We start from the raw sequence: 22203 nt of genomic DNA, 5'->3' as shown, positions 1-22203 counted from the left end.
TGGCCCATTAATCCCACATCTCTGGTTAAGCAGATTTCCAGTCGCAGCAAAGTGTGCAGTGCTGTGGATGTTGGGAAAGGAGGAGAGGTTAATAGCATGTTCCCACAACGCTAGAACTGACCGCAGAACCCATGACTGCAACAAACTACAGACTGAAGAATAAATGGATAAAGGCCAATGGCTAATCTCAGCCATGACTTAATTATCCTCAATTAATCTGCTCACACCAACTGTGAATTAAGTTAGCCTTCAAACCTCTAGAAGAAAAATGGAAGTTGCCTTCATGTAGTAGATTTAACTCTGACAAACCCTAGACGTGTCTGTGCTAAAAAGATTCTGAAAAAGAGGCAAATTTGGAACCTGATATCCAAAGGCTCTTAGCAAAAATCTTTACCTGTAAGAACTGTGCTTACTTAAAAACCCTCTGCTAATCTTTCACCTTGAAGATTCAACAGTGAGTGACAAACTGACTGCAAAGTGAGTGGACCAGAAATCCAGATTCCCCATCGCTAATAACTAGAGCGATATTCCCAACACTTGGCTGCACTTCCACTAGAGCTCATTCTTTTATGAGAGCTATGATTTGGAAAGTAATAATACTCAACCTGTCCGAAATATATTTTGGTTTAGGGCAAAAAAAAAAAAAAAGTTTTACTTTTTGATGGCTCTTTTTTTATGTCTATGACGTCAGCGGATTAAACCTTGTGTTCAAGATTTTACTTAGATGGACTTTGGAAGATAAAGCACCTATGTGGGAACGCTTCAGCGGGTAGTATAGCAGCTACAAAAAGTCCTGGAGGGTCCTGGGTAACAAAATCATTTAACACCAGACCCAGGTGAGAAATAAAACAAAACAAAACAAAAAAAAGCAAAAAGCAAAGAAAAAGCAGTTTGAATCACATTCAGACTCCTCTAAAAACAGAGTTTCTGTTCAGTCTCAGTACAGAAGTGGCTCTGGCAAAGCCTTTAAAATTCCACCATCCCCAGAAGAGAAGGATGCAGCATCTTCACAATAAAGACTGGCCTGCTAGTTAACCTTCTCCTGAGATTCTCCCTTTTACCTTCATTAACTGTTTAAAAAAAAGTATTCTTAAAAAAATTTTTTGTAACCCTCCCCAGTAAAAACTATAATTGTAAAATATATATATATATATTTTCTCAGTCTTTCAAAGATCAAGATTTCTGTTAAATTTTTCCAAGACGGTTGAGTTTGTATGTTCAAATATCCACTGCTGTGTCGGAGATGAAGGATTGCAGCTACTCATAAAGATCTTTCGGTCACTCTCACTGCAGTCCATACAGCTGCTGCTTACTGGATGGTAGAGGGTCTTGTCCTGCAGAAGAGAAATTTGATGTGAGGTTGCTAAGCAGAGAAACAAAGCTGTTTCAAAGCCAACAGAAAGAAGTCTTAAAAACCAAGGCAAGCTATTTTGTCACTTGGATGTACTGGAAGAAGTTGTTCCATACTTAACCGGTTAGCAAGTGTCAGGGTCCATTCCCACCCCTTGCAGCAGTATCCAGCCCAATCCTCACATCTGCACTGGGAAGCTCTAAAGCTATGTCTGAAGCCAGGTTCTCCAGCCCACAGGCTCACATCCTGCTGCAGTCGCTCCGCGCACTGTGCACGCAAGATTGCAAGGACTAGGACAGGACGTTTAGTGAAGAATTTACTTACCTGTTGGCCACAAAAGCATTGCTTATTAGGAGGATGAATAAATCCTTACCTACTTTTGGCATGATCTTCTACTATTCAGAACAAACCAATAAATACAGCACACCTCTTTGCAAACAGGTTTTGCAAGCGCGTTACATCACCTCACTGCCAGCTATGGACAGAACTGCAAGGAGAGCGTCCTTCTGCTCAGCAAGCCCTGGAAGAAGCAGTCCTCACCATTTCTAAGCAGTGGAACAGGGGAGTCACCTCTTTCTAATCAAGGCTAATTAATGGCACAATGGCAACAGATTGTCTGCAGATTCTCTTATCACAGCTACATGAAGAGAAGGAATAAAACATGTGTGGTGACATTTTAAGTGCCTACAGGCAATTTGACAACTTAAATGAGAATATGGATACGCGCACACACTCACTTTTCGGTATCTCCAGAGCTGGTTCCCCTTCATTCCATGACAGTCATAGAGAGTTACAGGGCTGCTGTGGGAAATGGCATCAAAACAAAACTTCTTGGTATGCTGAGGATCCCCAGGACGGATGTCTTCTCTCCAGCTGAACGTGAACACCTGCCAGGACAAACAGGACCCTCAGGATGGCTGGTACTGGGCACGGTGCTTTCACCAGCAGAACGACGTTCCCTTCTTTGCCCACAGGGTGGGGATGGCTTCAGGGAAAGGACAGTATCTTCCAGAGAAAAACTACTTCCACTTCTGGGGACAGTGACTGCTGACTAGGGGAGGCTGTAACAGCTACCCCGTGGACTGCCACACAGCATGCTAAATGAGACTGTGCTACTGCAAACAGCCATGCTAGTTAGCTTGGGTACTAATAGCAGCTTTGAATGTCTCTGCAATGCAGACATACATCATGGATTAAGTGAGCAGCTGACCAATTACAGCACTTCACAGCTAGCAAAAAAGGCAGAGAGCTACAGGAGCCCAGAGTTAAAGCTGGCAGTAAATACCCGAGTCTGCACAGGCAGCCTGCAGTCACCTTGAGAAAGGTCTGTCCCATGCCTTCTGGGACAAGAGACCAGGAGGCCCGCAGCTCCCTACCCCGCTCCACAGGAGTGTCAGAAGGGCAATCACCAGGGCAATGCTGCCTGGTGCTCTCTTCTACTGACCCTGCAATGATCTCTCAGCACTTTTGGGTGAAATGAAAGGAGGGATACTACAGAAAAGAAGAGAAAGGGTTTTAGTTCTAGTAACTAGGCACAACCTATCAATGCCTGGCAATGCTGTGGCTTTGATGGAAGTTGCTGGACGCCAGCATACGTGGCCTGGAAAGCCCTGAGATTGGACCACAGGAGAACAGTTGGTGGAAGTACCACCACATGCATGCTCTGTTCCTTGCGCTGCCCCTGTGGCATTTGCTTTTGGCCACGGCTTGAGACAGTAACATGGTCAAGCTGCATCTTCAGGCTGATGATCATGGCTTGGCTTATAGACATGTTTTAAGCATCGTAGGACTGAATCCCACAGAAGATAAACTTGTTTAAAGGCAGGCACTGCTGTCAAGCTTTTGCTTTCTGCTTTGACAAGGACAGCATCTCTGGCAAGGGTGCAAGTGTCCTCTATGACCAGCACTAGCCAATGTGGTTCTGCAGGGCTACTAGCCAGCACAGCTCCCTCAGTCCCCAAGGGGAAAGGCTGTTCTGGGGGCTCCTTTTGGAGCCAGGTGGAGGAATGGTCCTCTCTTCAGAGAGATCTCATGGGGCAATAAGAAAGACCAGTAACAAAAGCAGGGTGCTACTTTGAAGCAGTGTGGCCAAACACTTTTGCACAAAGAAGCTACTTTGTTTCTGTCTCCCTTTTAAACCTCTCTTGGGAGAGAAATTACCACAATCATTTAGGCTCAACGCTACACAGTTGTTCAAAACACATTCTCCTCCCAAACATAAGCCAACACTAATTGTTCAAGATCCTCCTGACACAACAGAAGCTTAGTTTTGGACTGTGCCTGCGTAAATTGGTTTCGTGTCTAGTTTTCATGCATCAAAATTGATATGCAACAACCCTCTGTCTCCTACTACTGAAGCCATTCCCCTGAAGAGTTATGCATGGCTCTGTAATAAAGGCATTGTTTTCTTGATCTTTTCGCAGCTCAGCTGCTACAGTTTAGACAAACTAATATTTCCTTCCCTTCTGTTACAATAAAGCTGTCGTTTCTGGCACCTTATATGTTGAGAGGGTGAATCTATAGCCTGGCCGGTTTCATCTCTCTCCAGCAATGGTTGGGTGTTTATAATGCATTTGCCTCCTGTCAGAAGGATGATAGTAAGCGGTTATTGAATGCTCCTGCAGGTTCATTAATATGCATGATGCTCCTCCATCACTTCTTTCAGCACAACCTTTGAAGTTAATATTCACTTTGTTACATATTACAGCTGCCTTGTTACTGGTTTCTTTTATTATTTTGGCATATTGTTTTCTTGTGCTTTCTTTTGTTCACTCTGAGAACTTCAAAGCGGAGGTAAAAGCTCTGCACAAAGTCTGCCAGGCTCCAGACCCCGCCACAAGCACAAGCCACATCCTGCTACAAGCCCATCAAGTATAATTAGCATATGAGCCTTGGGGTGCACAGCACCCTCTGTTCACCTGACAGAGTTCTGCAATGGCTTTCCTTCTCAAACATTTGTTCTTACAACTTCTCCCTCCCCAAATTTATTTAGGGGCCGATGAATTATCAGAGGGACTGTTACCTGCACATTGTTCCATGCTGCCTCTCCTCTGTCCTTCACACAGTTTTCCAGCCTCAGTGGGGATCCCAGGGCTCCATGCTTAGTATCCACACACAGTCCAGTTCCTACATTGCGTATCTGAAATAGTAAATTAGTCACTGAATCGCCTACTCTTACCAAGTGACAGGAAAAAAGGTTTAAATTGCCTCAAATAGTAGCACTATTTGTATGAAGACAGTTTTAAGATTCCTCACTTAACTATTGTCCCGGTTTCAGCTGGGATAGAGTTAATTTTCTTCCTAGTAGCTGGTATAGTGCTGTGTTTCGGATTTAGTATGACAATAATGTTGATAACACACTGACGTTTTACTTGTTGCTAAGCAGTGTTTATACTAGTCAAGGACTTTTCAGCTTCCCATGCTCTGCCAGATGCACAAGAAGCTGGGAGGGGGCACAGCCAGGACAGCTCTGGCCCAAGGGCTATTCCATACCATATGGTGTCATGCTCAGTATAGAAACTGGGGGAGAGTTGGCTGGGGGTGGCAACTGCTGCATGGGAACTGGCTGGGCATTGGTCAGCGGGTGGTGAGCAATTGCATTGTGCAGCATTTGTTTTGTGTATTCTTTTATCATCATCACTATTATTACTACTTTCTCTTCCTCTGCTGTCCTATTAAACTGCCTTCATCTCAACCCACGGGTTTTACTTTTTTTTTTTTTTCTCCGATTCTCTCCCCCATCCCACTGGGGGTGGGGAGGGTAAGTGAGCGGCTGTGTGGTGCTTGGTTGCCGACTGGGGTTAAACCACAACAACTATGTATCTGAGCTGGCAGTAACAGCTAGAAGAAAGCGCAGGAACTCAAAATGGGACACATCTTCAGCTGTAGAATAACCTCCAGGACACAGCAAAAGCCATTAGCCACAGGACTGCAGAGCCCACTATGTTGCTGCATGTAACAATCCACAACTTCAGTCCTGGGGTGATTCTTTTCCCGCAACACAGGTGACTTCCAAAACCAGCGATAGTTTTCCTGGCTTTCAGATGGGAAAGCTAAGGAGCAGAGTAGCTCAACACAGCTGTGTAGCCCTTTGGAAATACAAGATTCCTACTATAGCTCAGCTGCCACCTCCCCCTAAGTTCTCCCTGTTGGCATGTTCTGCTTTCTACTAAATACGCAACATGCAGAACAAGCCAACTCTCTATTCTCTTTGTAGCTGTGCACTAATAGAAATGGCTGCCTAACTGCCTTCTTTGATCAGGCCAACATAATGGTAGAGGAGTTCTGGTCTTTGAAACATATCAAACAGGATCTCTAAACACTCACTTGCCACCTTACTCACAGCAAACTGGTACTGGAGCACATGGGTAAGGCAACTTTAAAAAACCAAACCACAGCCTGTTTTCCCACTGCAGATTTCAGAGCATGAACTTGCCTCTCCCCAAGCAGCTGCTGGAGGCTCCACTGGTGGGTAAAACTTTGGCAAGTCCCATGCGACCTCGTTCATGAACCACTTGAAGCTTTTGCAGTTGAGGTTGTTGCGAAGTTCCTTCTGAGCTGCGACGTCCCCTGCAGAAAGATGCCGGTACTCTGGTCTACGCTGGTATATGAACTCTGCGTATTCATCCATCCACACCTCAGCCACCCGCTTCAAGTTCTGCGTGGGTAACAGCCACGTGTGAAAATGAGAGGGAAAAACACCTGAGAACATTCTGCACAAACTACTGGCATTAGCATTCAGAACAGCTCTCATGGTTTTGCTCAGAAAGGATTTTCATTCACATCCACTCTTTCTCTCCAGCTTCAGAACAAAGATTATTTTTATTATTCTCTAGTTCCAAGGGACTTTTAGAAAGATATTGTCAGCTGAGGTCAAAACAGAATCCTGGCACTTGGCCATTATATCTAGTTCCTTGTGGCTAAGAAAAACAACATTAATCAAAAGTTGGGTTTTTTTTCCCTTTTCTTCTGTAAAGAAGCTAGTCAGAAAGTGATGCCGGTAAATACCCCTGGACATTCAAAGGTCCCTGACAAAAAGCTGCTTTCTTAAATCCTTCTTATTGCATCTTTTATATCCATCTAGGAATGGGATTTGCAGTACTCCCTTCTGGAAAGCTTCAGTTCACAATATTCTTTCTTACCACTATTTTTCCATTTTCTTGGGTAAAAAGCTGTTTAAGAGAAACTCTGAGATACTGCAGGAATGTGGAACTTTCAGGTGATGACCCTTCAGAATAGAAGCAAAGGATTTACCTGCTGGCAGCAGTATATTTCACGTATCGCTGTAAAGTTTAATCCGCTGTGTAATTCCAAGACAGCAATGAACACCACCCTCTCGAGATATCCGCCCTACTGCTTGTCACAACACACTCAAGAAACTGTTGGACCTTGGACTGTCCTCTGGCAACATCAGGTACATTCGTGGTGCCACATAGTAATGTGCCATGGCCAGTCATGATTTCAGTGACCCAGCAGCACTGCCCACCTTGCATGAAGGTGGTCAGTCCAGCAGTTGTCATTTACTACCAAAAAAATTAGGCCTTTAAGAATGATCAGTGTGCCAACCCTGCCCCAAATGCAGCCTATACAAAACAAGAGCAGGTGTTCATCTCAAGGTGTCTGTACGAACTTAGATGCCAAGAAACAGCCTTTCCTACACCTGTCCACCAGCTCATTCCAGCACGGTGGGAGTATGCAAGAGCCAAACACCTAATCAAAAGAAATATAGCTCCTTCCTGAAGAGATGGCACAGACAGGAGAGCACTCTATCGCTCTGACAGGTCATTGCTGGGCTGAGTAATAAATCCAAATCTATAACTAGGGCGATGCTATTAAACTGGGAAACATTTTAACACTGTGCAAGCCATAAGACTGCAGAACAGCAGGGTACCTTTTTGTGGTTTTTTTTAGTTTTGCAGCCTTCCTGCTCCCATGACTTTTTCTCCCACCAGAGGGCAATACAATCCCTTCTCAATTTGGAAATTAACTGGAGAAAGCTAGTGCATGATAGGCAAAAGCTCTTTCCTCTTTGGGCTACACTAGATTAAGAAATAAGATGGCACAGAACGCTCCGTCATGGAAAATTACAGCTTGCCCATTCAGTGGTCTGTGATGCTTGAGGTTGAGAGGTCTTTCAATCACCAAAACACAATCACCACACTGAAGCCTGCTGCTCTTGGAGAGCACAGCTATAAAATGACTGAAGTGTTATACAAATAAAGCCATATCTTGTTTTTATTGGTGATTCCACAGCCACTGCCTGATCACAAATCCCTTCCCAACACCTAGCAATGGCTGATGTCTGGAGCTTGGCAGCTGTCTGCACATGAGCCTGCAGCTCCCCTAGGCTCTCCTCCCTTTGTGCTACACATCTACCACTGCAAAACTGCTCAATTTGACCACAGGACAAGCACAATTTATGGACTACAAAGCCTACATTTGCCTCCCATTGTGGGGTGAGAGGAGACAACAGCACGGTCACATTTCAGTCAGACATCTGTCATGGGGAATGCCACTGCCACTTACTCTTGCCAGGCTGACTCCTGTTGGAACCTTGTATGGAACATATTTTCTGTAGATATGACCAACTCTAGAGCAAGGGATGTCCTCCATGCGACCCCCACACATCCATACCTGTGAAACAGCAGAGGTACAGATTCATTCTTGGTTATATGGAGAAAAATGAAGAAGAAAAAAAAGAAAGGCTTTCAAGCCATGAAAAAGCTTAACCCAGATTTTTTACTTTGAAGTACACTCTCTCCCAAATACCCTCCCCTCCTTGACTTAGTCTCAAATCCTATAACTACCCGCTTAGAGCCATGCAGCAAGCCTTGATTTAGCGCAAGTGCTATCAAGCCCAATGGATAAACAGTTCAGTTTTGCATTCTTTAGAGAAAAGAACAGGAAAAATATCCAAGCACCCAGAGAACAGCACACAGCACACTCTAAATTGATATATGTTATTACAGCAATAGTAACCACAATAGTTAAACTGGACCGCCATATAAAACCTGGGTGTAGGTTGTGTAACGTTGCTGTAGAAGGGAGGCCATCTCTGTAGTACAGGTCATGTATTATGCAAAACACTCCAGGGAATTCACGAGCCTGTTCAAGTGCCAGAAACCAGAAGAAAGTGCTACTTTTTTTCCTGTGGTTATCACTGCTTTCATATGGTTTCATTGCTGACATGCACTCATTGCTTTTGCAGCTTTACAATTAAGTAGAAATCCCTGCCTGGTGAAAACATAATTAGCTTTAAAAAAAGCCCTCAGAAAGTCACTGTAACACACTGCTAGTTGAAGAACACTACCTTGATGATTGGTTAATGTCTAGATTAGGCCCAGAAGTTTCTTTCCCCATCTGGGAAGATTTCACTCTGTGTCAACACTCTGCAACAACTTTCTTTTATTCCTTACTTATAGCATGGATGTAATAATTTTGTCCAAATGAAACCGAAGGAGATGTGTTCTGAACCAGCCAATCTACTTCATTAGGTTTAAGAAATATATTTATATGTGCTTCCCAGAGATATCTGATCAATACTTAAAGAAAAAGTATCCTTCAGTATGTAAAACAAATGACTTTCTTAATTCTTGAAGCACGACACCGTCTTGCCCTTCATTTTGTTGTTAATGCCCCGAAGGCAGCAGTATTTAAGAAGGTCCGCTGGTGCTGCTGGCTGATGCAGTGTTCTTGATCTCTCCATTCACTGTGGCTAATTTGAGCCACCGCAGTTCACTGTACAATGAGCTTAGTCAACAGCTTCACACATAGCAGGCAATTCCATTAATATTCTACAGTGACAATATTAAATACTTAGCTTGGAAGAGAAATATTTGGCCAAGGCTGCTGCATAATTATTAGCTCTGACACTAAAGTCCTCTGGAGTTTCAGCTCTGTCTACTGGCCCTAATAATTACAGTCATTTGCTGACTGCGTATAACTTAATGGAGGTTCATTGCTCTCAGTTAGAAGACTATTTTTCACAGGCAACTTTTAAAGTTCAAGGTACTTAATTACATGTCGTTACAGTGAGAGAGACAAGAAGAAAGTTGACAAACACTCCTTCTACAGAATTTCATTCCTTTTGTCCCTGCTGTGTCTTGAGAGCTGGTACAGAAGAGATGAAGATGAAAAAAGAAACTAGCGCTCAGCTTCTGTGAAGTTTCTAGTGGAATTAGAAATGCTTCTGATTCTGTAGCTGCTGTGCTTTTTGCTGCAGAGGGCCACAGTGAGATTTATCTGCTAGGAAATTAACAGGTAGACTGAGAAAACAAGAATTTGGGGATGTTTTGTGTTTCTATGATAGAAATTGTTTGTGCAAGGCTGTAAGAGCTGCAACAGATCTGGGAACTATAAAAAAACTGCAGGAACAGCTGAAGAAGCCTAGAGCTCAGTTGCACAGACACACACGCTCCTCAACAACCCGTATTCTTACCCTGTGCACTGCACACTGCATCGTGAAAGCCCTATCGGTTCACAAGCAGCTGCATTTTGGTGTAACACAAGCGTGAATGAAAACACCAGCTTGTTATCCTTGCTGCCTGCCCACAGCATGCCTTACCTGCCCTTGATCTCTAAGGAAAGGCGTTCAGTCAGACCACTGTGAATATGCATCTCCTCTGAAAACACGACTTCCCTAAGTAATGTGAGAAACAGACCCCTGCAGTCAGTATGCAGCTAGAGAGGAGAGCACTGTCCTTGCACTGCAGATCTTGTGAAGCAATAATACAGACAGCACTTATTTACCAAGTGGTACGTTGGAGAGGCAGGGGGTACAGGAAGCTAGACAGAACTGATGATATGTTGGGCCAAGAGCTCCAAGCTGGTACAAGACTCCAGGCACAGAAGACAGCATTACATGAGCACATGTAATGACATAAGAAAAGCTGCTTAACTGAGTCACTGAGCAAGTAACGAGTACTGATCAGTTTTACGTGCTCTTTTCCTAATCATGCTTTAAAATATTTACTCCCAAATGACGCTGCGTGGAGGCAATGGAAAGCTTCCTAATTCCTGCTTGAAGAGCTCAGTGACCCTTTCAAGGTACTTTGCCAACCCAGTGCCTTTTTAACATTGTCTCATGCTGCAAGTGACAGTGTGGCACTTGCAGTACAAATCTAATTTTAAAAGCATGCTTTCCATTCATTCATTGCTGCTTTGATTTATTTTATTAGTGAGCTTCTTTGTGTGGTGACAGAACTCATTACAACCTCCATAAAGACAATTACCAGTCCTTATCTATAAAACTGGAAGAAGGGGGAGAGGGAAAGAGCGTGACATGCATTGGTAAAACAGAGCTAACAAAAGCATTAGAAAGCTAGAGTTAAAGGTCAGGGGAATCACGTCCAAGGGTCTGTCAAGGAATAACTGCAAGTGAAGCAAACCCAAAATAGCTGCGTGCTAGCTGAGAGAACGCTTCCAGTTAGCGATATTTGGTTGTCTGTAAACTAGGGTACAGTTCACAGGCGTGACACACCAGAACTTACACTCCTAAAACCACAGCGCTGTCAAACAGCTGAAACAGCGTGGTTCTGTGGAGCAGCACCTTGTGACACTGACTGCCACTTACTGTGTTCTCCTTAGGCCAGGGGAGCCAGTTTCTTCTTCTTCTTGTTTTACAGAAGGGTGAGATGGTGCCTCATCTCCCTGGCTGACACGGCAGTAAACATCAGAGCCTGAACTTGACGCACTTAATTTCAATCAGTCATCTACTAGAATGCCGTAAGAACAAGAATTAAAGCTGGTCAGACAGCAGTGCTTTATACAACGATCTAATCAGATCTCATTAGGAGAGAACAGGAAATTTCTCTTCCTCCTCAGGCAGAATTTTACCAATCTACATTTTGAACTAGGGATCTAGCAGCTGACAGATCTGCTGGAATTAAGAGAAAACCTGGCTACCCCGAGGCCAATGGGCATACTGCAACAGATTTTTCTAAGGCCACAATCTCACCCTGATAATAAAACCATATACAAGAGAAGTAAGATAACAACACTGGTGATATTGCTTCCATCTTCTCAGTGGCCTGGAGAGCTGTAACTCCATATTCATAAACCGACTCAAGAGCTTTTGACTCAGCTAGTATGCTATGAAAGCACAAGACAATATGCCACCTATTCTCTACATGGGAATGCTATGCTGATCCAATTCCCTTTCTGCTATTTCAGAAAACAATGTCACGTAAGACAGCTGAACCTCTCCTCTCAAACACACAATACAATACCACAGTTGGTGTGCGAACACAAATTATCTGGGTATACAAGGTTTACGGCTTCCAAAGATTGTACCACAATGAACCAATACCTCCCAAGAGAGGAAAAAAACACAAAGGAAGGAGTCAAGCCTTGAAAAGAAAGCTGCTTCTGCAAGCCACAACAGAAATAAAGACCATGGGATGGACCAACAGAGAGAAGCTAGCTGGTTGTCTGAGCACACACTGAAAGGTGGGAAGAAAAGGACACAGTGGATAAGTCAAGGGGGATCTCTGCATAACAAGGTAGGTGAGAGGTGAGATGAAAGCAAGGGCAACCAGTAATTCAGGAAAATCGTAATCGTCTGTATTCTAAGCATCAGCTGCTGTTGCAGCTGGGACTTACTGCTCTATAAAAGATTACGGTAGCTGAAAAGGCGCTGGGATCTATGTGTTTGCACAATGCCTTCTCTCACACAACATACACCAGGACAGCCCCTCCTTATCATCTGGAGCGTTTCAGAATAACAACAGCACTTTCCAATAATCATGTTTCAGAGTGTGTGGGGGTCCATTTTCCTGCTGCTGCTTGGTGGGACACTACTCTGGAACCTGAACCAAGCACACAGGATGAATTAGAGGCCAAAAATTAAGTCAATGGTCTGAAACTGATCTCTGCATCACCAGATAGGAAGGGAGAAAGAAGCCACCCTGTACTGCAGCTGAGAGCCTTAGAATTAAGCAGCATGTGCTGGCTTAAAAAAAAAAAGCAGCAGAATGCCCGGCCTGTTTCAGTGTGGGCAAACGTGAGCTGCTGGAAAGTGGTGTGAGTATGTGCCTGGAATAAGCAGCGGAGGCTCACAATCAGCACTAACTTCACCCATACAACTAGAAATGCTGTTAGAAGTGATCCCTTGGCAGCTGCACTCTAACTATGCACCTGCCAGGAGGCCAGTGGCAAAATGTGAATCAGAAATGTGCTGCTGACATGGGACAAAGGAGATAGATGCATGCATTAGATATGCGAACAGAAGCTATGGAGCACTTGGATTTGTTGGAAAACATGCAACATGTTTTATGCTGTGGAAATCGGGAGAAGCAATCCCTGTTGATGCTTTGGGAAAAGGATCTATGATCACCAGAATAAGTGAAGTGGACATTTCCTATTGCTGAAGCAAGGAGAGAAGACCATGAGTACCACCACACATCTCTTTTGTCTCCCCTTAATAGTTCTTTTCAGGGCAACTGTCCCTATGGCTTGTTTGCACCAGTACAAGACAAAGAGTTCTAAAACTGATGTGATCTATTACCTAGTGAGGGACATTCCAGATTCTCATTCTCTGCTCTTGAAATACAACGTACAAATTAAAGGATTGAGAACCACGCCACTCAAGACCCGAGGTACAAAGTACATCTATATTTATGCCTATACAAGTCAGAGACATCACTTCTTCCTATTCTGTTTCCCCATACCCAAAAATCAGAGACTGTATATTTATGGAAGAGAGGCGTGAAGCAGTTTAGTGAGGATTACGTAAGCCAAACAGAAGCCACAAAAATACTGGAAAAGAGGCAACACGATCGCAAGTAAAACTGAGTGTAGATAAGTACTGTACAAAGTAGCATTTGCAGAAAGGAATGGTATGAATGCTTCATATATACCACTCTGAATGAAATACATTGATCTCAAAGAAAATGAAGTGGTTACGTAGGCAGCAGAATATAGGTATTTGTAGAGAATGCAGGAGCATTCAGAAAATCAGAGCTATTAAGTTGTGTTTAGAAGAGGAAAGACAAATTGTCACTTTGGGTATTTGATTTTGAATACTTGAATTGAACTTTCAAGCCTTGCAGAAAGATACAAAAGACTAGGAAAAACTCTAAAGGAGAGGGGTATGGAAGTGACTCCCAAAAAGAAAAAAAAGCCCTCAAGAAAGTCCACTGAACAGAGAAACTAGGGCTGTAGAGCCAGGAGCAGCAGAAAGGAAAGGTAACAAGTGCTGCACAGAAATAGCTGAACACGCTTGTTTCCCTTTCTCCGAAATACAAGAATGTACTCAAAGGTCAGCATTCTGGTAATCCACTGAGATAGAGGAGAACAGTTCTTACACCATGCAGGTCCGCAGAATAGTTTGCCTGGAGCATTCTGCAAGCCAGGTTCACGAAAAAATGAGGCTCATTTGAACAGGTATAATGCCTGCAACTAAAATTCAAGACTGCAATTTTCCTGTTGCATCTGATGATGACCTGAAATAGGAAGCCCTCTGACCTGTAGAAGTACCGGGTTATAGGCACTGAGGTATTCTGCATACACACAGGTCAAGAGAAGGAAGAAATGCATGTTTTCTGCTTCAATATTGAATGGATAGATCAACTCCTTCATTTCTAATCTAGAAATTTCTCTTTTAAGGGATTGAGAAGACCCAGAAAACCGCAAACCAGCAGTTAGGGTTAGAAAGGTTGTTTCTAATTTAAAGGTCACCTAAATTTTTTTGTCACCCCAGCATGCTTTGTTTTCTAGTGATGTTTGGTATACACATTTCATCCAAGGAGCAAGGCTTCTATTAACAGAGGTTGATCCATCCCCTGGCTAAATGTTTTCTGACCTGCTAAACACTGACGGTTTCTCTGCTGGCTTGCCTACAGCCTGGAAGTCTCTTCTCAGAAGGAAGCAGAGCCAGCTGATGACAGAAACACATATGATCTCAAAACAGAAAGGCAAGAGGCTCCTAAATAAACTTGTTTATTCACAGTCTCTCAGCAACGGAGCCCTGGATTTTAAAATAAAGGCAAAAAACTGTAAAGTACAGTCCATACATGGCCAAAAAAGAATATGCTTAAGGGGTGGGGGGGGGTGGGGGAATCTATTCCTGGTGTGGCTTGAGAAGGTCAGATTTGATGGAATGGATCAAAGACCAGCAGTACAGAAGAGTACCTGCACCCACAACTCCCAGGCACAGGAATGGATACTTTGTTAAAGCTGGGCTGTAAATTTGGCACACTTAGAATCTGAATTCCCATCAGATAATAAATAATGTGAAAGCAGGTATCCCACGCTTAAACCCAGAGCTTTAAATTATTTGACAGTGCTCCTTTAACTAAAAAATCTCAGTCTGCTTCTAAAGGTAAAAACATAGCTCTAAGCTCGCCAGGAAATGTCATAGCTTCATAAATTCTATGAACAAACCTTTTATTCTTGCAATTCCAGCAGAATTATTAAATCTATCAGCCACAGATGAATGTATCAATTTATCTTAATTTCTGAAAATACACTGAGCCTCTTTCAGTTAAAACTTCATTTTTCTGTTGCACAATGAAAGAAAAAAGGGGGTCTTTGCAGAGATTGATTAAAGCAAATTTATCCCTCCATAAATTACCATCTCTGGACTGAAATAAAACACAGCGTGTTTCAGAGAGGATAAGCAAACAGATGAATGAAGTAGTCTTATTTCCTGCAGATCAAGCAGTGTGACTGTCTGCTGTGGCATTAGAAACAAAGGGCTTGCCCAGCCACTGTCATCACTCTTGGAAACCAGCATTTTCAAAAAGGGCCAAGGAAAAGAGGCTGAATACTGCCACTGCCCCTCCTGCAGAGAATGACATTGTTACATGATTTCATTACATGCAACAAAAAGAAAAAAATGGCTCTAACCGTAATGACATCTCCAAAGAGGGTGCCCCCCTCCATCCTTCCTGCTACTGTTACGGAGGACAAGGGACCTCCGATGTGACTTTATTACTTAGTTTTGTTTGTGAGAAAACAATGGAAGAAAAGACACCGTCTTGAAAACAATGTCTTTTCTTGCACTGTTTGCTGTACAGTAGTACATGGTACGTACGTATGGTAATAACAGCTGGCTGAATACAGTTTGATATGCCTTTGAATTGCATAGCGGCATCAAGAAAAAGGAAACTGTTTTGCGAGAGATCAGCCATGACTTGTTTGTCAGGGAGACAGATGAGGAATTTTAGCCGCCAAAGCTAAATTGTGCACTATGTCAGCATCACTACCATCTTCTAGCCTCGTGCCGAGGTCAACTAGCTTAGTTTAGTGGCATTCAGACACCTATAAAATTCTATATTCAACCTCTGAAAGAGAAACCACATGTTGGCGCAAACAGAGTTTAATGTAGAAATCTTTACTTGACTTGTTCCAGGCTATGGAAAGGATTCTCACCACTGAAGAGAAGAATAGCCACCTGCCTTCGGTGGTCTGGGACATTCTAGTGGGTTTGCTAGAATGGATTTCAGAGTGCCATATTCCAAGATAACACAGGTACCAGCGGTCTTCCTGGGCCACAGCGACTCGTTACTATTAGTATGCATTTCTGGTCAGCTGGCTAACTCTTATGTTAAAGCCCTCAATCGAACAGCTTGGTCAATCAGTAAGTAACAGAATTGTCCCCAAGCCAGGCAGATAATGATCTGAAGTCATTGCCAGCAACAGCGTTATTATTCCAACTGTTGAGCATTTCTTACAGGGTAATTAATAGTCTCAGTTCCTTGCAGCCAGGAGTCAGATGGATTGACTACAGACAGTAAGTTACTCTCATCTCTGGGAACTCAAGCTCAGGACTGAGGTACTCATCTGGGCAAACACTGAGCTGCCTGAACCTTCCTTCCCTCAAGAAGGAGAGTATTTCATCTTCTTGCCAGGGTGAGTACTAAGAAGCCTAACAAGTCAGAGCAAGCTCCATGCAAGCGGACTTACCCTTGCGGGAAGAGCACATGCGTCTGAAGCTGTGATCACAGAACAGGGGACGCCCCAGCTAATCATGCTCAAAAACTGACCCTCACAAATGACTGGTCACACCATTGCTGTTTCTTCTGTGTACTATCTTACTACTCCCAGCTCTTTCACCTTTAGTCACACGCAAAAGCAAGGACAAGATAGATCATTCACATTCTGTGCCTCAGAACAATTCTTACTTTTCAAAACAAAAGTAATTTCCAGAGAACATAGCTCACCTTAAAGGATATTTCATACTGCTCTCCTCCCCATATCTCCAGACCTGCATCATACCCTCCCAGCTCCCAGAACCACTTTCTATCGACTGCAAACAGTCCTCCAGCCATTACAGGAGACCTTAAGGAAAAACCAGACTCCATATTACAAACACATTCAAAGATACAGATCTCTAGCTAAACATTTAAAAAACAAAGCAAGAGTTGACAAACATTCTTTTCACCACCCCCTGTAGGGTGCCTTTGTAGCCCTGTCGGAGCATCAAACAGTTGGTTTTGCATTATCTACTAATTTCCCACTTGCAGATGAGGACCACCAGACTAGGCTCCCTTCAGAACCAGTCAGTGCCTCTCCTCCAAACAGGCAAAAGAGTTCACCATTAAGTGACAAGACATAATCTCTCCCAGCGGGACCCACATGCTGCACACTTGGTGCTCTGTCTCAGTAGTACGATCAAGGCATTGAGCTTGACCTCAAGGAGTGTTTTGCGGGGGTTTTTTGGAACACTGCAGAAGTATAAAGGACAGCAGAACTGTCTCAACGCTGGCAAGCACAGCAACAGCAGAACATAACTTGATCACAGATTTACTTCTGCAATGCACTGCAATCATCAAAATTGCTGTAATTATTCCACTAGGTTTTCTTCTTCCCCCACCTGGGAATGACATATAAGCCGCCATTGGTTTGTTGTTTTTGGCAGAGCATTAGGGATACTAAGTTATGTTTGAAAGACTTCAGTAATAAATGACCACATTAAATGTTACACATTACAGTTTTAAATGAAATGTTAACTTCTCCGGGAATTAGGGTGGCAAAAAATAGCAACAAAAAGGAGTGTTCACAGCTACTACACAATGCATTTCTTTTAAACCAACAAAGCAAACAGCTGCCAAAAAGCAAGTAGCTTAACACCAGCTTCTGACTTTTACTACATGGAGGTGTAAACCAGCTCTGTAACAGGGTGTTATTTTGTTAGCCAGCTCTTAGCACACTGCATTTCAGTAACTTACTCAAAGGGATCACTGGGATCAGGTTTCTGTAACTCGGGAGGAATAGGGATCCTCTTGTAATACATCTCCCAGTCAAATGCGCCTCGCATTGCATCTCCAGCCTGAGTCTCATATCCAAAGTGGTCATGATCAATAACATCAATCATGGGACAAACAATAGTCTTGCGATTTCGGGCAATGCGATCTGCAGATTGGAGAAACATGTTAGAAAACCTGCACCACTTGGTTCCTTTGACCATGAAATTACAGAAAAAGAGCATCAAAATATGAAAGTTGTTCAAGAACGACATAGCTTTCTTCCCGTTTGTTCTCTTTTGGGCAGATGCTCCAATTTCTATCAATTTATCTGGTATTTTTGCAATAATTGAGATATTCAAGCTAGAACTATTGAGGTAAGAACACCAGGCACTCATGCTACAGTGACTATCACCCAGAAGGAGAATAGAAGGACACAGCCACACTACCACAGATACCTAAACCGCCAGGCTAAAAACAGGCTTGTACTTAGCGAACAGTCCTCATTTTAACAAGCGACCGGGATGTGAACCCTTTCTGCACTGATTCAAAGCCAGGGCAATAACCCATTGTACCACCTAGCTCTAATTGCTATGCCAGAATCTGGCAGGAAGCGATTCAGACTAATGGCATAACTACTCTCTGGAGGCTCAAGAAATGCAAGTGTACCTCCTCCCCTCAACCTTTTCTTCCAACCAAATAATACAAGACAGGATTAATTCCTGCATAAACATCTGGAACTTCTTAAATACTTTATTACTGAGACGGTCTCTTGTTGGAAGTTAACTTTCAGAGCAGAGGCGACAAATGATGTTTCAGCTTCTAATGCATGTCTAACAGAAATCCTTTCTGTGCTTTAAAATTAAAGCATACTCTACATGTTCTCATTTACATGGCATTTGAGCTAATTCTGTCCTCCTTCCCTGGGGCTCACGAAACTGCAAATGTTTTACACTATCGCCAGATACAAACTGTAGTGAAAGCAACAGTATTACCATCCAACACTCCTGCTGACAAATCTGACTAGTTTTTCTTAAACCTCCACTTGACTATTGTGACACAGTTTATTTGACAAAGTCACACCTCAGAGACAGCTTTGACAGGTCACTTGCAATAGGGTTGTGAAGGAGTTTGGTACTGGCCAGAGGCATACAGGTACCAGAAACAGAAGGCACTGTCTTTTCAATTAGTCATCCTTGAAAAGAACTGACATTGTAAAACTGATGCCTCCTTGAAGATGAAGCACTGCCTTGGAAAGGACTGTACGTGTTCTACAAATACATACTAGCAGCTACCATTCACAAGAAGTATTTTCCACAGGGTTGCAGACTATGAAGTTAAATATAGTTATATAGGAGAAAAAACCCCTAAAAGCTACTTAAAAACTGTATGTAAAGACCTTTTCTGCATCATAAAGCCATTCCTGTCTGCAAGCTGCTGAATGACCATGCGATAGTTTACTCTTCCAGCAACTTGTAAATTATTTAAGATTTCATTTAGTGAGGAAACAGAAGAGTACAGTCTCTGCTCTTTAATTAAGCAAAGCACATGATAGGGTTATTGTACAATGCAGGACTCTAGAGCAGAAAAAGATTATTGTATTAAAGGCTACAAGTTGCCAACAGTTCACCTGAGTCTTGTGGTTGGTTGTTTTTTTGGGGTTTTTTTTTGTTTTTGTTTGTTTGTTTTCCCTTTTAAGAGTTTTAATTTTTCTTTTGTCCACTTACAGCACAAGGAGAAAGCAGCAGGTGGAAATAAAACAAATTCAACACCAACATCTGTTGTCAGCTCTTTAGCAGTTCAGTCTTCAGCCAAGCACCACACGCTTACCCAACAGAGGTGGCAGCCAGTTCACGTTGGCCTCGCAATGGGAATCCAAGAAGGTGATGACATCCCCTATCGCCACAGAGGCCCCCAGCATTCGAGTTCTTATCAGCCCTTCTCTCTTTTTGGTTCGGAGGATTCTCACATTTGGGAACTGAGCCATATAATCTTCCAGGCGTTTCTTCAGGTGTTCTGTTTGAAAATGAGAAATTTAAACACTGTAACAACTGATTTCTTAAAAATGCAGTTCCTTCTTTACCAGAAGGAGATGTCTTCGGAAGTATGTCCTGAACAGTTAACAAATGCAATAACAGGAAAAAGGAAATAAGAATAATTTATTTTAAATCCAGGGCTTAAACATAAGTGCTTAACCAAGACTTCTGAAGATGTTCCAAAACCTTAGAAGCAATTAAAAAAGAGGAACTAAAAGATGGAGGAGTGCAGGATGAGAAAAGCAGCAGAGAAAAAGAAATAAAAAGGGGGCTGGCAGACCTCTGGGAGAACTTTATCAGACCAGGGATTCTTGGACACTTTTGTGGAAAACCAGTGTAGCTTAGAAGAGACACAGAACAATTTACTTTCAGAAGTAAACTGCGCTCAGTGCATTTAAGTTGCATTTGGTTTCTTCAAAACACACAACATGACCATTCACTCATGCATAAATAAAAAACAGCAAAAAGCCTAGTCAGACATCCTTCCAAGCTGGCAAGGCAGGCATAGCCGCTGTATATATTTAGATGGTTACATTAAATACTTATCAGTGGAGATATTTGCATTTAAATATGGAAATATTTACGCTACTGAATATGGACTGGAGCCACATCTGAATTAGCACAGACACTTGCAGTCACCACGATTAACAAGAATTTAAACAGGAGAGCTGCAGAAAAAGATTACTGAGTGATCAAAACAATGGACGGCTTGTTTAGACGTGGAAATAAAAAGCTTGGTCTACATAAAGAGTGAGGGGCACACAGCTGTCTTTACATCAAAGAGTGAAGCACCAAAGAAAAACCTAAAAATAGGCTAAGAGCTGATGCTGGCCTAATCACTAATGGGTTGATCTTTAGGCATCTGAAGTCTTGGCTTACTTGACAGCAAACCCCATTCACAGTGTGCCAGGGACTGTTCATTAATGCACCATACTATCCGCTGCCATCAGCGACTGATCAAGGAAACAAGCCTTGCTAGGCAAAAGCTAGTTTGTCACATCTAAGCAATTAACCAATCTTAAAATCTCACACAACAAAACTTGAATAGAGGCAATCATTCAAATACAAATAACCTCACAGGTTTATTTGCCTTGACTATAGGGAACAAATCCATTCCATTCTGTATAGCAGAGTCTTCCTTGGCTTCCAAAGCAGGCATGAAAGGCTGGGGCTGAAAAGGCAGACAGTGTGAAAGCGCCCCTGAACAGGGCACCAGGGAAGCCGGGTACTGGAATAGCTCTCTAAAAAGAGCAAAGGGGCAAATAAACTTAAGTAAGTTATGAGCTCTCCCACATGGTGCTGACCCAGCAATTATGCTTTAGGGTTTTAGCTACTGGAGGAAAAAAAACGGGCAAAATCCCTGCGACTAACAGACATTCTGCACCTTCTCTTTGAAGCAGTCATCACCTGCCTTCCTTCAAAGATCACCTGAATACAACTTCTTTGCTTTTGAGTTATTGCGAGCAAGCTCTTTACCTATTTCAAAGCTTGCTTTAACACTCCCCAGGATTTTTTGCTCACAAATGCATTTTAGTGTTTTGCCTGACAAGTCTAATTGTCCCACAATATCTACATAGGTTTCCCTGCTCAATAGAGCCTTTAGTACTTCTTGCTGTCTAGCACGCTTTTCCCTCATCCTTTTCAAATCTTTTCTGAATAGATCCTCTCAAGCAACCAGAAATTTTGTCCACTCAATTACAGATTTATCAAATAAGGGCCTTCCATAGAGACTAGATATATTATTAGTGCAGCTGCCTTCCTCCTGAGGCAGTGGGTAGACTTAAAAAGACAAAAAAAAAAAAAAAAAAAAGAAAAAGAAAAGAAAAGAAAAGCCACTACCACTGTTCTTTAACATCACAGCTCATCCCTTGCTGTTGTTAGTTTATCACAAAAGATTAGTTCATCGGAAAAGAGAAGAACAATTCTCACTTCAAGCATAAATCAGCTAGGCCCAAGCCAGGAGATACACCTTAGTTAATCTACCCCAAGGAAGATAAACAGGAGAGTGGCTGCCAGTGCTCATTATAATAAAGGAGGGAACCATCACACAGAAGCTCTGGGTCCAATTCCCCTAACAGTAGCCACAGATACTGTAGCACTTGCAACATCAGACCCCACAATATTTACGTTATCTAAACCAGACCTACAAAGCACTGGAAAGTCTTAAAAAATCCAAAGCTCCAAAACAATGGAAAAGTAATACAGACTTTCTGCGACTCTTTATTTTGACAGAAACAAGAAAATGAGACCATGAAAGATCCTAGAGGTTTGTCTTCCACCTGTGTGCTGGTCATTTTATGTTTTGGCATCATATATCTTTCTGAACTGTCCTGGTTTGTGGTGCAATTTCATCTGTGGTGACACCTGAAGGCAGCCTAACCGATTCCTGAGCATGGCACAGCTGAGCCTGCTACCAAGAAACACTAGCATGATTTTGGATCTGGTCTCACACAGGAAGATACACACCAGCAAGTGAACAAAACATCACTGGACTTGGCCATATTTGTAGTGATGATGATGGCTGCTCTGCTACAGCCTACCTGAAGGCAGGCTGATTTACATCTATTAACGAACAAGCAGCCAAGAACGGAGAGATTTCCCCATTTCTGTAGTGTAACAGGAGAACAGAAGG

The 22203-nt window shown here is 42.8% G+C and overlaps 1 protein-coding gene across 4 annotated transcripts in view; it reads right to left on the bottom strand.

The window, feature by feature from the left end:
* Positions 1-1166: 1166 nt before the first annotated feature.
* GALNT10 (polypeptide N-acetylgalactosaminyltransferase 10) overlaps positions 1167-22203 on the bottom strand; it is an 86747-nt gene continuing 65710 nt past the window's right edge. For all 4 annotated transcript variants that reach the window (XM_075715106.1, XM_075715107.1, XM_075715108.1 and 1 more), the window contains 8 exons: positions 19366-19551; positions 17521-17704; positions 16513-16630; positions 7877-7984; positions 5787-6008; positions 4374-4490; positions 2089-2238; positions 1167-1334 (listed from right to left, as the gene is read on the bottom strand). In XM_075715106.1, the coding sequence (XP_075571221.1) occupies positions 1167-1334; positions 2089-2238; positions 4374-4490; positions 5787-6008; positions 7877-7984; positions 16513-16630; positions 17521-17704; positions 19366-19551 (1253 nt within the window). The remainder of the gene's footprint in view (positions 1335-2088; positions 2239-4373; positions 4491-5786; positions 6009-7876; positions 7985-16512; positions 16631-17520; positions 17705-19365; positions 19552-22203) is intronic.

The sequence above is a fragment of the Pelecanus crispus genome, chromosome 8, assembly GCF_030463565.1.
Source record: "Pelecanus crispus isolate bPelCri1 chromosome 8, bPelCri1.pri, whole genome shotgun sequence".
In the NCBI taxonomy this organism is placed as follows: domain Eukaryota; kingdom Metazoa; phylum Chordata; class Aves; order Pelecaniformes; family Pelecanidae; genus Pelecanus; species Pelecanus crispus.
This window is presented reverse-complemented; position numbering and strand designations above follow the sequence as displayed.